The sequence below is a fragment of the Corticium candelabrum genome, chromosome 20 (assembly GCF_963422355.1).
Source record: "Corticium candelabrum chromosome 20, ooCorCand1.1, whole genome shotgun sequence".
Taxonomy (NCBI): domain Eukaryota; kingdom Metazoa; phylum Porifera; class Homoscleromorpha; order Homosclerophorida; family Plakinidae; genus Corticium; species Corticium candelabrum.
Window position 1 is genome coordinate 5,678,835 of NC_085104.1, and position 16,162 is coordinate 5,694,996.

Here is a 16,162-nt window from a genome sequence, read left to right on the forward strand (position 1 = left end):
GGTTGCATGTAATACTAAATAATAATAATAATAATAATAATAATAATAATAATAATAATAATAATAATATAATATTAAATAATTGCATGTAATATTAAATAATAATAATATTTTCTATCGCACCCAAGAGCATAGTGCAGTTCCTCTAGCTAGGGGGATCTAGAAAAGAAAACCACTACAAAGCATTTGTAGCTAACACCTTCGGAAGTTAATTATATACATTTTTTACTAAGAATTTGATTAATTAAGTTGTTGAGAGGCTTCTTACCTTGCTCTCTATGCATGCCTAGTCAACATACCTTTGAATCAAACAGCTAACTGCTGCGACTCGATATCAAACGGGTTTAGCTAATATTGCGTGTATGTGTCTGCACTGATATCAAGTGTTATAACTAGACCTTTCACAACACATTAGCGGAAACGGTTCGGCTGTTGTACGTGTGCGCAACTCAGCGGATGGAGGAGAGACGTGCTCTTCTGGGACACATCAGTGGCTTTCCAGCTGAAGATTACCATTCAGTAGAGTTGCTAGGGCAGGAACTCTTTCCTTCGTCTCCAGCCAGTGAACGAGGGAGTGGCCGCAGCAAAAGGTGCGCAGCTATTCTACTAACAAGCGGTAGTTTAGTGACAGGGTTGGCGGCTGGATTTCAGATGGCAACCAGTTTTCTTATTCAACCCGTGTCTGCAACTTGTTCTCCTTATTGGTCTTCGTCTGCAGCGGTCTATGGAGCGTCAGCTCTAGCGGTGGGCTGGACTTTGAGCGGACCTCCAAGCGTTCTAATTCGAAAGGCAGGGTTACAGTTGTTTGCGGTTGTTTGCCTCATTTGTTGCACCAGTGCATTGTTGTTTGCGGGTACTTGTGTCTCGTTCTGCATTGGTGACACTTCTGGTGCTTGGCAAGTTTTATTCATTGGGTCATTTACTTTATTTGGATTTGGTGCTGATTTGGCCATGAGAACAATGGGAGAAATGCTAGTGCATTGGTTTCCTCGCCGATCTGGTCTCTCAGGAGGTGTGTTTGGCATGGGTATTAGTGTCGGATCAATAGTATTTGGCCTTGTTTTGCTTGGATTCTCTCAGTTAGTTGATTCAGAGAGGCTTGGGGCTAACACCATGCTGTTTCTCACTGGTTTTATTGTATTTACATTAATGGTGCTGTGGATACCATTCCTGGAGTATCCCCATGGTGATGTCTTTCCCAAGTTGCTTTCATATCAACAAGATACTTATGGCAGACTTATCAGTCAGTTGGCAACTAAACAAATGCTAATAATTTCATTTGGATTCGTTGCTAACGTGTTTACTGGGACAGCAGTCTTTTCTTCACTTGCCAGAATTTTATCTGCATTGTGGAAGAGCAAAGATCCTCCACTGATGCTGCTAACATTAGCTGTTTTTGGATCATATACAATAGGACGACTGACCTGCCTTTGTTTGGGCGACTTCATTGGTCTAAAGAGAGCATGGTGGATTTCTTTAACATCTCAAGCATTGGTTTTGTTCGTATTGCCATGGCTAATGGAAGGAGGTCCAGTTTGGACACAATCTGCAGCTATCGTGACATTGTGCATGTACATGTTTGGATACCCTGCCGTGAAAACACTTGAAGTCGGTCTTACTTACCAAATAATGGGAAATAAGATTGGGTGTACAGCATGTGGCATGCTCAGTGTAATTGCTGGTCCAGCTGGTCTGTTAGGACCTATTGCTATCGAGCAGACTTACTCAGCTTTTGGCACCTATAAACCTTTCTTTATTGGAACTGCAGTAATCTTGTTGCTAGCATCTCTGTCTACAGCTTGTTTACATTCTCTTGAAACAACAAGTAATGCTCGTAGTTCTGGTAAGAAGTGAACTTATTTGAACATTTGAAGTAGTAAATTTAGTGATAAACAATGTATTCGGTAATGTTTTTAGAGGTTATTAGTGTTAGAAAACAGCATACTGATTCTTTCTATACTGTTGGGTTGCTGTTCTGAAGGTTTCGATCTGATGGCTTGCTGTGCTAGATATTGTAAAGTAAACTCATTGAACTAGTTTTAGCAGATATCGAGCAATCAGCGAACTTGGCAACTCTGAGATCAGTGAAGTTTACAACATTTCTGGACTAGACGTTGTCTACTAACTTTCTGTTTTAGCCAGCAACTTTGAAGACGTACAAGCCATTGTCTCATGACACCTTTTATCATGGGCTGCATGCTGACACTTAATTAATTGCAGCAAGTCTCATGTTGTCTTCTGACATTAGACGCTGTTGGTGCTGTCTCTCTTCTTTTAAAAGGCAATTTTATTGGTGTGGTAGACTGGTACATAGATTGGTGAGCATGCGTACGTTGGGGTGTCATATACTTAGGTAATTAGATAAGTGACTGTTAGCACTTGTTGTTGCGTTAGAGCCTGAGCATAGACTGATAGGGTGTGATAGCTTGTGCCGATCTGCAACGTAGCTTACGACTGTTATAATATATATATATATATATATATATATATATATATATATACTACACTGGCGACGAGGATGGCGGCTCGACACGGGAAACTCTGCGAGTTCAACGCGGGCGTAGATAATGTCGAAGACTACAAAGAACGATTCTTGCTCTATTGCACGGCAAATGGAATCACGGACGACGACAAGAAGATAGCTGTTCTTCTGACGTCGATGGGCACAACGACGTTCACATTACTAAAGAATTTGGTACGACCGGCGGCTCCTCAAGACTAATCGTTGGATGCGCTCTTCAAGCTATTGCAGGACCACTATGAACCGAGAATTATCGTCGTCGCAGAGCGTTTTCGCTTTTATAAGCGAATGCAGCGGGAAGGCGAGAATATTGCTGTTTACGTTTCGGAGCTGCGACGCCTCGCCAAACATTTCGGTGAGCAGCTCAATACTGCATTACGTGATCAATTAGTCTGTGGGTTGCTACACGAGAATATACAGCAGAAGATTTTAGCTGAGGAAGAGCTAACGCTGGAAAAGGCTCTGCGGATTGCACAAGCTGCAGAGACAGCCAGAGCAGAGACACAACACCTCCGTGGGGAGTCGACACGACATGCAGCTAGTGGACATTCCAGGACATTGGAGCCGGCATTTGCTGTCAAGAGAGCGACCACAAGCAGCCGCAGCCAATCGGTATTGTTGCGTGCTTTGGATAAGGCATGTTATCGTTGCAGTGATCATGGTCATGACCCAACAATTGTAGATTAAAAAACTACACGTGTCTGTTCTGCAAGACGAAGGGCCATATCGCTAAAGCATGTCGGAAGAAGCAACGAGATAACGCGAAAGATAGCACGGAGGGCACTTGGCGTACAAAAAGGAAACCGAAGACTCAGTCTACATATCAAGTAGATGCAGAAGATGTAAGCCTCATTTGTTCTTTGTCTGGTAGAGGCGGGGTCAAGGTGACAATAGAGGTGGCAGGCAGGAATGTGGAGATGGAAGTGGACACTGGAGCTTCAGTGAGTGTTGTACCAACCCAGATGTATAGTGAAGTTCTATTCCACATACAGCTGAAGAAGAGCACTGCCCAACTTCAGTCATATAGTGGTGAACGATTGAAGGTGAAAGGAGAAGCTGTTGCACCAATCAAGTATGGAATGCAACAATCCATGGAGCGGTTGATTGTAGTGGATGTGAGTGATAAGCCAGCAGTCTTGGGACGAGATTGGCTGTCAAACCTCAAGCTTGATTGGGCTTCTCTGTTCAAAGTTGATAGTGGAGTTTTTGATGTACCTGAGAAGTTTCCTCAGTTGTTTGCAGAGGGAGTAGGTACTTTGCAAGGCTATCAAGCCAAGATAACTTTGTCTGCAGATGCCAAGCCACAGTTCCATAGGCCACGCCCAGTGCCTTATGCCTTACAACAGAAGGTAGAGGAGGAGCTTAATCAACTTCAGGAAGAGGGCATTATACAGCCAGTGGAAAACAGTGAGTGGGCAGCACCTATCGTCATTGCGAGAAAGGCTGATAATTCTATCAGAATTTGTGGCGATTACAAGGTAACAATTAACCCCTACCTGGAGATGGACAATTATCCAATGCCGATGCACAAGACTTGTTTGCATCGTTAGCAGGAGGACAGTTCTTTACACGTCTGGATATGAAACAAGCTTACATGCAGATGCGAGTGGATGCAAGCAGCCAAAGGTATTTGACTATCAACACTGCCAAGGGCCTGTTTGCGTACACACGTATGCCCTTTGGTATTTCGACTGCACCCAGAATTTGGCAGCGAGCAATGGACAACGTTCTTACGGGAATGCCAGGAGTGTCCTGTTATTTAGACGACATTCTGATTGTGGGCCAATCCGAAGAACAACATGACGAACATCTTCATCAAGTCTTGAAAAGACTGAGTCAAGCAGGACTTCGTCTGAAAAGGGAAAAGTGTGAGTTCAAGAAAACTAGAGTTGAGTACCTTGGTTATGTTGTGGATGAGCATGGACTTAGACCGGCTGAGAAAAAGCTGGCAGCAATACGACAAGCTTCAGAGCCAAGTAACACAACCGAGCTAAAGGCATTCTTAGGCCTATTGAATTATTATGGAAGGTTCTTGCCTAATCTCTCAACCATGCTACAACCACTGTATAGTCTGCTGCAGAAGAACACATTGTGGGAATGGGGTGCAAAACAAGCAAAGGCTTTCCAGCAAGCCAAACAGAATTTGTTGGAATCGGATTTCTTGACGCATTATGACTTGAAGAAACCGGTACGTCTTGCTTGCGATGCTTCACCGTATGGAGTGGGGGCCTGTCTCACACATGTACTGTCAGACGGTAGTGAGCAACCAATCGCTTTAGCTTCACGAACCTTGACCACGGCAGAAAGAGGATATGCTCAATTGGAACGAGAAGCGTTGGCACTCATCTTTGGAGTGCGATAATTCCATAAGTATTTGGTGGGAAGGTCATTCACACTTGTAACTGACCATCGACCACTGTTGAAGATATTGGGTCCGAAAGAGGGAGTACCTACTCTAGCAGCGGCTCGACTACAGCGTTGGTCACTAATTCTAAGTGCTTATCAATACAACCTGGAATACACATCAGGGGTGAGCAACAAAGAAGCTGATCTACTTTCGAGACTACCCATTCCAGTCAACGTAGTGGATCCCAATGAGCAAATCTATGCTATTGATCATTGTGAGCAGTTACCTGTTACAGCGCAAGATATTGCTAAGGAACTGCAGCGAGACTCCATACTACGACAAGTTTACGAGTACACTTTGCGTTGATGGAAGCCTAATGTAAGTATGCAGTTACTGCTGTATGCACGACGAGCGGATGAGCTTACAATTGAAGCCGGGTGTCTACTGTGGGGGAATCGTGTAATTATTCCACCCAAGCTTCGAGGCACAGTGTTACAAGAGATTCACGAAGGTCATATTGGCCTCTGTCGAATGAAATCTCTGACATGAAGTTTCGTGTGGTGGCCAAGACTAGACCAAGATCTAGAGGAGGTAGTGAAGACTTGCACAGCATGTCAGAGTATATGGAATAAGCCGGCTCAGGTGATGTCACATCCATGGATCTACCCAGATGCACCCTGGACTCGCCTTCATGTGGATTTTGCAGAGTTCAAGGGAAAGCAATACCTTGTGGTAATTGATGCATTTACCAAGTGGCCGGAAGTCCACGAGCTTGGAATACATGCCACTTCGACTCAGACAGTGGAAGCATTGAGGAGGTCATTCAGCTGCCATGGAATCCCTCAAAGGCTAGTTTCAGATAACGGGCCTCAATTCGTGGCAAGAGAGAGTTCAGGACTTCGTGAGAGCGAATGGGATTAGACATCAAAGGACACCTCCGTATCACCCTACTTTGAATGGGCAGGCAGAACGGTTCGTGCAGGAGCTCAAGAAGTCTCTGAAGATGAGGCCACCAGATCGGTCAATTAGTCATCAGATTTTGTTACTGTTGTTGAAATATCGAACAACCCCAAACACTACCACTGGGAAGACACCATCAGAACTACTGATGAAACGTGAGCTGAGAACACGGTTGACATTAGTACAACCAGAGAGTGGACGACAAATTCGAGACAGGCAAAGTGAGAGATACGAAGAAGCAACAAAATACGTTAGAAATCTCAACCCAGGAGACACAGTGGCAGTCCTCAACACACGTCAAGATGGCCGAGGGAAATGGCTGACAGGAATCATCCTACAGCGCTTGGGACCAACAAACTACATGGTGGACGTGAACAATCACCTCCGATATGTTCATATCGAACATATCAGGAGACGAGATGAAAGGAGTGTACCTGCTGTCATAGAGACATCAGATGAGGCGGATACTGAAGCAACTACAGATATTACTTCTAATCCACGACCAACACTTGAACAGACAGGACAAACAGAACCTACTAGTCCAGTGAGACTGTTACAATAGCCACACCATCTCTTGCTGAGGGAGCTACAGCCGAAGTAAGAGGAACATCAAGTGGAACTGATTGACGTTATCCAGTTCGAGTTAATTGTCAGTAACCCCTCCGATATAGACAAAGCTAAGGAGAGAGGAGTGTGGTAGACTGGTACATAGATTGGTGTGCATGCGTACGTTGGGGTGTCTTATACTTAGGTAATTAGATAAGTGACTGTTAGCACTTGTTGGATTGCTGTTTCATTAGAGCCTGAGCATAGCATAGACTGATAGGGTGTGATAGCTTGTGCTGATCTGGAACGTAGCTTACGACTGTTATAATATATATATATATATATATATATATATATATATATATATATATATATATATATATATATACTACAATTGGCAGGTGTGGAAATGACATAGGTGAGTTATGTCTAACTTGCAGGTTCTAAATCTATACAGTACACTGTCATTATATATATTGGAAAACTGACCTTGATTCTACAGAAAGTTGAGCTGTATACAGTGACGTCGCTGGACGTTCAATATTGAAGAGGCTGCACGGCTGCTGGGGTTAGCACTAATAAGAGTCAAGTGTTGAAAAGGCCACATCCATAATTTAGTGACGCCACTATCTAGACCGGTAGTAGGCTGTATCGGAGACCATAAACATCCTCAAGTAAGAATGGCATGAAACAATTTCATCAGAATCTCGACACTGGGATATTACAGTAAACAGAGCTTGATGTGAGAGCGCAGTCGCGCGCTACAAAGGCAGAAACTCACGTGACCCGGTTTACAATCTCAATGTTGAACTTGAAAGAGTTTTGGTGCAATTTTGTCTCGCAACCTAACAGTCACATTTCTTTAGGTAATTACATGTATCTAGCTACACATGCATTTAAGCGTAGAAACCACGGGCCACGGGGCACCCAATCAGCATGCGCAGTATGGTCACTTTATCTATAATGGGTCATCGTGAAACCAGCTGCAAGTGAAAGAAAACGAGGAGGTCCACTAGACAACAGTGGAAATCTATGAATCATTACCGGTAGTACTCGTCTTTAGACTTAGTGACGTTAGTGCAATGCGCATGTGCGACAATCGGTCGACGGAGGTTACATTCAAGTTACCCCATACAATGCCGTTTCCGCGCATTGAAGTTGGGCTCCCAAACCTGGATGCTATTAAATTCCCACGCCTCTGCTACATGTGTTTGTCTAGTCACATTGGCATACGATATGGTTCAGATCGTCGGGATATTATGGATATCCTTTTGATTAGTAATGCCAACACGCTGTTCCAAAATAGACAAAATGCATAATTAATTAGAGAACAACTACAATAATATTGCTACGGAGGACGCGGCGAGATCCGAGTTCCTTCATTGGACAGTCTATCTATTGCATGGGATGCATCTAGTCTAGTCATTTGTTTATAGCAAGTGGAAGATTGGTGGAGTACGAGTGGTACTTTTTTCTTCTAATCGACAGGTAAGCCATCATTCGTCTTCGTTAGACAATAGGCAACCTAGGGTTAGGCTATAGTCTAGAGTAACGCACGTGCACTCTCATACGTAGTCTGATGTAGAGAAAGCTAGACGTTTTGTGAGATCTTGTCTCTAGAATATTAGTGCTCGGGTCTGCTGCCCATGCATATTCACCACATCGGTCACACTTCTAGTTTCTGTCCGGTAGGCGTTCTAGATTTCTACTGTATAGCAGGTGTACTATAGCAGGAAGTGAAGACTGTTGACGTCGGTCGACAGGTGCAGAGTAGCATGCATGCATGCACGCGGCCTGTGTAACAGCTACTCTTCTTAGGGTCTAGAAATGTGACTATTATTAATTAAGCTATGGGGTGTAGCTACGGTTACGCTAGCTACAAAACTTTAGTTAAAGATGAGCATCCTATCTAAATGACCTACTCACTAGTAGTCAATCTATTTACGGATTTATGTAAGTAATAACGTAGCAATAACTTAAAACCACTTGGTCTGCAAAACTGGAAGACCAATCGCTATAGTCGTTTTGTCATGCATTTGGCTAGAATTATGGCCATGCGCAAACCTACCATATTGGGGTTATGCATGGTCTATCTTTACTATTGAGGGAGGCTACCGACTCGAGTACAATTAGCCGATCTGCTGTATCGTGCATTGGGAAAGTCTGCAATGTCTCCGTGGACCGGTCATTATTCTTGTTTGGAAGCCCCAAGAAGTGTACTATAGCTGGAGGTTAAGGAAGTTTAGTTGGAGACCGAGGTATTTATTCAAACATTGCAGAGGTCGCAATTTCGTTATCTCACTAGATAAGTGACCCATGCAGAAATGGAAGATGAAAAATAACAGGAGCAACAGATTCTCAGACCTCAAACTGCTGTGATAGGTTTGCTAGTTGTGGCAATAGCTCGCGATCGAACTTTGATGCCGAAGATTGGAGTACTGAAATATTATCCAATGTCAATGACAAGGACGAACAGTTGTGTGAAATTAAAGACGCAGATGAACGTACTAGAAAGATTGCATCTGCAGTCTGAGAGGCTCCTTCCCAAGTGAGACAACTTCAGAAAAAACTTGTTTGTTCCTCTTGAAATCACGATCTGTAGACTAAGAGTAATGCAAAGAACTTTCAAGAATATAGAACTGCAAGTCTATACTATCATGATGCGTACGAAAAATCATTAGTGATCCGTGAATAGAGCACGGTTGGATCGAGAGTCCCACCTCTTTTGCTCACGGTTTTTGAAGAGGCAACAAAGTCCAAAAAGAAAATTTTCTATAGGGGTCATGCAATGCTGCTTCTTCTTAGCAGTCTCTTGAAACTAGTCTCGCACAGCCAGCCCCTCCCCCTTTTGACTTCCATTGGCTTAGCCTCTTAGGCCTTCGAGGTGATCTTGCATGGTATTGCACAGTTAGAAAGTTGAGACTGTCTAGGGATTGGCATGCTCGTTCATGAAGTTATCTTTAGAATTTCTGCAGGAATCTGCTTTTAAAGAAAAGAGCTAATTATGCATATCAAAGTTTTATATTCAGTATACAATTGAAGAGTCAATTATTGTGACACTGAAACTACCAAACACTTTGTGTTAGTTGATACTAGCCACCAGATGCATATCCGCAACAACGTCTTCGCATGATCGGAACAGCTTCTTGTCGTGCTAAGTTAGGGAGGGTTCGAGTGTGCATGTGAAAACGAACCGACCCACTTCGGTCGGTGGTCCACTCGTACCTCTGTATACGACCATTCTGCATGCAATATTTGCACCAGATGTAGAAACTGTAACTGCTGAAGTGCTGGCCTGCATGGGTCCCACGTCCCAGGATGTGGCTAGATTGATGTAAGCAGATCTACATGCAGTAGACTCCAAAACTCCTTGGCGTGCATGCGCAGTGTATATATCAGTATTACATTTCATATCTCTAGATAACGATGTCTTCCAGTATAAACCTGGTAATTAATAGATAGATTCATTACACTAGAGCACGTTGAACTGATGGGAGGTCCACTTTTTAGCGCACTGAAAAAACCAACCCATTAATTAATTAAATGCGCCAGCGGTATACGTGTACCCTTCAGTTCTCATGTTCTCAGTTTTCTATTGCTAATACTGGATGAAAGTCGACGACAATAATCAGGCAGGCGCGTACCCAAGCGTTAACATTAACAAAAGAAATTAATATCAATGATATAACGAGCAATAGGCGGAAGCCAGTTGCTATCCCCTAGCATCAATGATCTTCTTAATTAAAAAAGAGAGACAGCAGGCGTTCCTTGTAGTACCCGTATTTGCCGCCATTATACTCAGCAGGTATTTCTTTTTGCGACGGCGGCTTGTACGACATTTCAAGGACGTTCGACTGTGTGTTGGATAATACGGCTATAGTACTAATTGCGAAAGATTTGAAGCAAAATTGTACCGATGGATGCGCGAGTTTGGCGTGATTTCTTAGTCTGATGGTCAAGTACAATATAGCTAACTTCGTCTTGAATTCTTAGAATAGACTAAAAGATTATGGAACAGAAGTCTCCTTATTTTAGAAGCCTCTCCGTCAAATAGTAATAATAATCAGCTATTACTTTATTAAATTAATTAATTTGAGCGTGAAGAGTCTTCAACAACAAATGCAGCAGCATAGGGTGGTCAGGTGTGATTTTCAACTTACGTATATATAGTTGACTTCGTTTTGACTTCGTTTAATTAATGCTTTGTAGAATGTATCTAATTCTGCTTCTGAAGGTTCGGGAATGTGGCTTGATTTAGTGCTTTTCACTACTTTCTGCTCCTTTCTCTGGGATGCATTTCTAGAGAATTCGATGTCTTGAACGGGAGCTGGTGTCACCTATTCTAGAGAGAAATATGTAAAGCTGCTTCACATAAACAAATAAATTATAGCCTATGACATTGAACAGACCTTTCTCTTCTAAAAATTTGTTTCCCCACCACTACAAAATTTAAGGTCATCGTTGAAGCAGAATTGGTGAAGCCTCAGTTGGTTAATCCATCTTGCTTTTATGAAATTATGAAATTGTCACCGTCTAACATTCCTTTCCAGGCCTGTAGCACAATGATTTATAATTGTCTCAATAAAAATTGAAGTTCGAATATTGATTAACTAGTTGTACGGTATCCGTAGGCGCCTCGCGTTCGTGAGTAACACGTCCAACGGAGTTTTCAGACCGTCTACTGAAACGCCGAGTCCTAGCTAGACAATACGTATTTGTTGAAACCCTAGCTGTCATGGAAGTAAACATGCAAACTTCCTAGTAGTTTAGATTACGTCTATAGGCCTGGTATAGGTAGTCGTCGTTTTGCGATCGTGATCAAGACAATTAAAATGTACAGTCTAGGTATGCACTCAGTTCCGTTGTAACGACAGTGGTATGGTATTTACTGACATAGAGAAATTGATATCAGCAAACATTGACTATCAACAGTGTTAGATGCAGCACAGTGTAGTAAAGGATTGATTGTAGTATGGGACGTGTGAATAGCTGACTGTAGGTGACATTCAACTCCTGAAGGTGTTTCTCGGTTGTCAAGTACACACAGTCCCTAGCTACAATAGGAAAGGATGGGGCGACGGAACTTCATGAAGCATTTTCTTCGTCTTTTGGTCACTTGCACGAATCGTTCTTAGACTCATCTGTAGTTGGACACGGAAACGATTTTTAAGGTAGGTCCTATCATGAAACGTGGTCGTGAGGAGGAGAAATTTGAGATTTGTGTGTACACACAGACACATACACACACACACACACACACACACACACACACACACACACACACACACACACACACACACACACACATACACACACACAAAGCTCCATATAGGACCACGCCCCTTTCTGTTGTGCAACCCGGATTGGAAGCCTCGCTACGCTCGGCAATTAATTAATTAAATAGTATACAGAGACCTACCTTCATTTCTTCTCATGTATACGGACTATATAGGTGTGTTTATCATATAGAACATCCCGATTCACGTCGGAAATGACTTCTGGCTCTTCCGTTCTCAGTTGAGCCTCCATCGTATCTAGGCTTCTAAAATAAGGAGAACTCTGTTTCATAATCTCTATTCTAAGAATTCAAGATAAAGTTAGCTCTAGTGCACTGGACCATCAGACTAGGAAATCACGTCAAACTCGCGAATTCACCGATAAAATTTGCATTAAATCTTTCGCAACTAGTATTATGGCCGTAGTATCTAAGCTAACACACAGTCGAACGTCCTTGAAATGTCGTACAAGCCGAGTACGAAAGCTTGCCCTCTAAAATGGTGGCAAGTACGGGTACTACAGGAAACGCCTACTTCCCACCCCGCACGCACGATCTCTTTAAAGGTGCCCGCTCACGATTCACCGCGTACGCGCAGGCACACCCACGCAAACTTGAAATCGTGCCACGATTTCAAGTTGTGTCATAACGAAGGGAACAAGGGAGCACCTTAAGCCTGGTTCACAATATTGACGCCGACGTCGACGTCGACCTCGACGTCGACAATAGAAATGAATCCTATTCCAGCGTCGACGTCGGCGTCAACATCAAAGGATGCCGCCGACGTCGAGGCGGTTTCTTTGAAGTTTGACGCTCAACTGAGCGTCGGCGTCATATTGTGAACCAGGCCTTAGGGTGCTTAGTCTCGCGTAGCCAGACCCCTTTCCACCGCGTCATATATACTTCCGGGCGAAAAAAATGGGTCTGGTGAACAGCCTTTGATGTCGCTGTGCGCCCCGTAGCCAGAAATCGGCTATCTAAAGACCGGATTTGGTTTCCTAGACGTTTCACTAGAGACCAGATTGGTAAGCACGCAGTGCAATCCTATCTCAATTAGCTTCCTTTGCCTGTAGTCTTTGAGTTGTTCCTACGAAACAAGAGAAGCTAATTGAGATAGGACTGCACTGGGGCATGACAATTTGGTCTTTAGTAAAGCGTTTAATTAATTAATAAACCAAAAATCCGGTCTTCCTAGCACGAACGCGAGTCGCCTACGGATACCGTACAACTAGTTATTATTACTACTAGTTGTATGGTATCCGTAGGCGCCTCGCGTTCGTGAGTAACACGTCCAACGGAGTTTTCAGACCGTAGCTAGACAATACGTTTTTGTTGAAACCCTAGCTGTCATGGAAGTAAACATGCAAACTTCCTAGTAGTCTAGATTACGTATCTAACTAGGCCTGGTGTAGGTAGTCGTCGTTTTGCGATCGTGATCAAGACAATTGAAATGTACAGTCCAGGTATGCACGCAGTTCGATTTCGTTGTAACGACAGTGGTATGATATTTACTGACATAGAAATTGATATCAGCAAACATTGACTATCAACAGTGTTAGATGCAGCACAGTGTAGTAAAGGATTGATTGTAGAATGGGACGTGTGAATAGTTGACTGTAGATGGCATTATCTCCTGAAGGTGTTTCTTGGTTGTCACACAATCCCTAGCTACAATACAAAAAAATGGGGCAATGGAACATGAAGCTTTTCGTCGCCGTTTGCTCACTTAAACGAATCGTTCTTAGACTCATCTGTAGTTGGACACGGAAACGATTTTTTAAGGTAGGTCCTATCATGAAACGTGGTCGTGGGGAGGAGAAATTTGAGATTTGTGTACACACACACACACACACACACACACACACACACACACACACACACACACACACACACACACACACACACCAAGAGCTCGGTGGAGAGCCATATAGGACCACGCCCCTTTCTGTTGTGCGACCCGGATTAGAAGCCTCGCTACGCTCGGCAATTATCTAAGTTTACTAAGAACTTGATTAAGTTATGTGAGAGGCTTCTTACCATGCTCTATTCATGCCTAGTCAACATACCTTTGAATCAAACAGCTAACTGCTGCGAGTCGATATCAAACGGGTTTAGCTAATATTACGAGCACGTGTCTGCACCGATATCAAGTGTTATAACTAGACCTTTTTTCACTACACGTTAGCGGAAACGGTTCGGCGGCTGTACGTGTGAGCTACTCAGCGGATGGAGGAGAGACGTGCTCTTCTGGGACACATCAGTGGCTTTCCAGCTGAAGATTACCATTCAGTAGAGTTGCTAGGGCAGGAACTCTTTCCTTCGTCTCCAGCCAGTGAACGAGGGAGTGGCCGCAGCAAAAGGTGCGCAGCTATTCTACTAACAAGCGGTAGTTTAGTGACAGGGTTGGCGGCTGGATTTCAGATGGCAACCAGTTTTCTTATTCAACCCGTGTCTGCAACTTGTTCTCCTTATTGGTCTTCGTCTGCAGCGGTCTATGGAGCGTCAGCTCTAGCGGTGGGCTGGACTTTGAGCGGACCTCCAAGCGTTCTAATTCGAAAGGCAGGGTTACAGTTGTTTGCGGTTGTTTGCCTCATTTGTTGCACCAGTGCATTGTTGTTTGCGGGTACTTGTGTCTCGTTCTGCATTGGTGACACTTCTGGTGCTTGGCAAGTTTTATTCATTGGGTCATTTACTTTATTTGGATTTGGTGCTGATTTGGCCATGAGAACAATGGGAGAAATGCTAGTGCATTGGTTTCCTCGCCGATCTGGTCTCTCAGGAGGTGTGTTTGATATGGGTATCAGTGTCGGATCAATAGTATTTGGCCTTGTTTTGCTTGGATTCTCTCAGTTAGTTGATTCAGAGAGGCTTGGGGCTAACACCATGCTGTTTCTCACTGGTTTTATTGTATTTACATTAATGGTGCTGTGGATACCATTCCTGGAGTATCCCCATGGTGATGTCTTTCCCAAGTTGCTTTCATATCAACAAGATACTTATGGCAGACTTATCAGTCAGTTGGCAACTAAACAAATGCTAATAATTTCATTTGGATTCTTTGCTAACGTGTTTACTGGGACAGCAGTCTTTTCTTCACTTGCCAGAATTTTATCTGCATTGTGGAAGAGCAAAGATCCTCCACTGATGCTGCTAACATTAGCTGTTTTTGGATCATGTACAATAGGACGACTGACCTGCCTTTGTTTGGGCGACTTCATTGGTCTAAAGAGAGCATGGTGGATTTCTTTAACGTCTCAAGCATTGGTTTTGTTCGTATTGCCATGGCTAATGGAAGGAGGTCCAGTTTGGACACAATCTGCAGCTATCGTGACATTGTGCATGTACATGTTTGGATACCCTGCCGTGAAAACACTTGAAGTCGGTCTTACTTACCAAATAATGGGAAATAAGATTGGGTGTACAGCTTGTGGCGTGCTCAGTGTAATTGCTGGTCCAGCTGGTCTGTTAGGACCTATTGCTATCGAGCAGACTTACTCAGCTTTTGGCACCTATAAACCTTTCTTTATTGGAACTGCAGTAATCTTGTTGCTAGCATCTCTGTCTACAGCTTGTTTACATTCTCTTGAAACAACAAGTAATGCTCGTAGTTCTGGTAAGAAGTGAACTTATTTGAACATTTGAAGTAGTAAATTTAGTGATAAACAATGTATTCGGTAATGTTTTTAGAGGTTATTAGTGTTAGAAAACAGCATACTGATTCTTTCTATACTGTTGGGTTGCTGTTCTGAAGGTTTCGATCTGATGGCTTGCTGTGCTAGATATTGTAAAGTAAACTCATTGAACTAGTTTTAGCAGATATCGAGCAATCAGCGAACTTGGCAACTCTGAGATCAGTGAAGTTTACAACATTTCTGGACTAGACGTTGTCTACTAACTTTCTGTTTTAGCCAGCAACTTTGAAGACATACAAGCCATTGTCTTATGACACCCTCTATCATGGGCTGCATGCTGACACTTAATTAATTGCAGCAAGTCTCATGTTGTCTTCTGACATTAGACGCTGTTGGTGCTGTCTCTCTTCTTTTAGTTAAAAGGCAATTTTTATTGGCAGGTGTGGAAATGACATAGGTAAGTTATGTCTATGTTGCAGGTTCTAAATTTATACAGTACACTGTCATTATATATATTGGAAAACTGACCTTGATTTTACTACACTATACAGGGACGTAGCCACTGGTCTGGTTGATCCGGTTTCAACTGGACTTTTCAGTATTTGTAGCTTCACCAACAGACCATTCCCGGCAACTTCCGGAATAGGGCATAGCTGATGAAATAATTTTTTACTTAATCACTATAGGACAGTCTCATATCAAGTGCCTGCAGCTCCACAGATCTGAACGCGTATGCAGCTTGTGGACTTGTTCATTCTGGTTTCAGAATAGCATATAGTAAGTGGAACCAGATGGTGTTGCTTCTCAGTCACCTCCCTCTAATGCCTCATCAGCCTATGAACTTTTTGTTTCCTACGAGACCCTTCTGGGAGTCTATAGAA

At 43.2% G+C, this 16,162-nt stretch overlaps 4 protein-coding genes across 4 annotated transcripts; all 4 read left to right on the plus strand.

Annotated features, from left to right (window-relative positions):
• The first annotated feature begins 457 nt into the window (after nt 1–457).
• On the plus strand, nt 458–2,372 carry LOC134195808 (uncharacterized). The gene is made up of 2 exons (XM_062664892.1): nt 458–590; nt 652–2,372. The coding sequence occupies exon 2, from the start codon at nt 652–654 to the stop codon at nt 1,852–1,854; it is 1,203 nt and encodes a 400-aa protein (XP_062520876.1). The 5' UTR covers nt 458–590; the 3' UTR covers nt 1,855–2,372.
• A 146-nt stretch (nt 2,373–2,518) lies between these two features.
• On the plus strand, nt 2,519–4,071 carry LOC134195451 (uncharacterized protein K02A2.6-like). Its single transcript, XM_062664473.1, has 3 exons — nt 2,519–2,695; nt 2,753–3,157; nt 3,235–4,071. The coding sequence occupies exons 1-3, from the start codon at nt 2,519–2,521 to the stop codon at nt 4,069–4,071; spliced, it is 1,419 nt and encodes a 472-aa protein (XP_062520457.1).
• A 797-nt stretch (nt 4,072–4,868) lies between these two features.
• On the plus strand, nt 4,869–6,688 carry LOC134195787 (uncharacterized). Its single transcript, XM_062664866.1, has one exon. It carries the CDS (start codon nt 5,872–5,874, stop codon nt 6,388–6,390), a length of 519 nt encoding a protein of 172 aa, XP_062520850.1. The 5' UTR covers nt 4,869–5,871; the 3' UTR covers nt 6,391–6,688.
• A 7,188-nt stretch (nt 6,689–13,876) lies between these two features.
• LOC134195841 (uncharacterized) lies at nt 13,877–15,531 on the plus strand. The gene is made up of 2 exons (XM_062664928.1): nt 13,877–14,009; nt 14,071–15,531. The coding sequence occupies exon 2, from the start codon at nt 14,071–14,073 to the stop codon at nt 15,271–15,273; it is 1,203 nt and encodes a 400-aa protein (XP_062520912.1). The 5' UTR covers nt 13,877–14,009; the 3' UTR covers nt 15,274–15,531.
• The last annotated feature ends 631 nt before the right edge of the window (nt 15,532–16,162 follow it).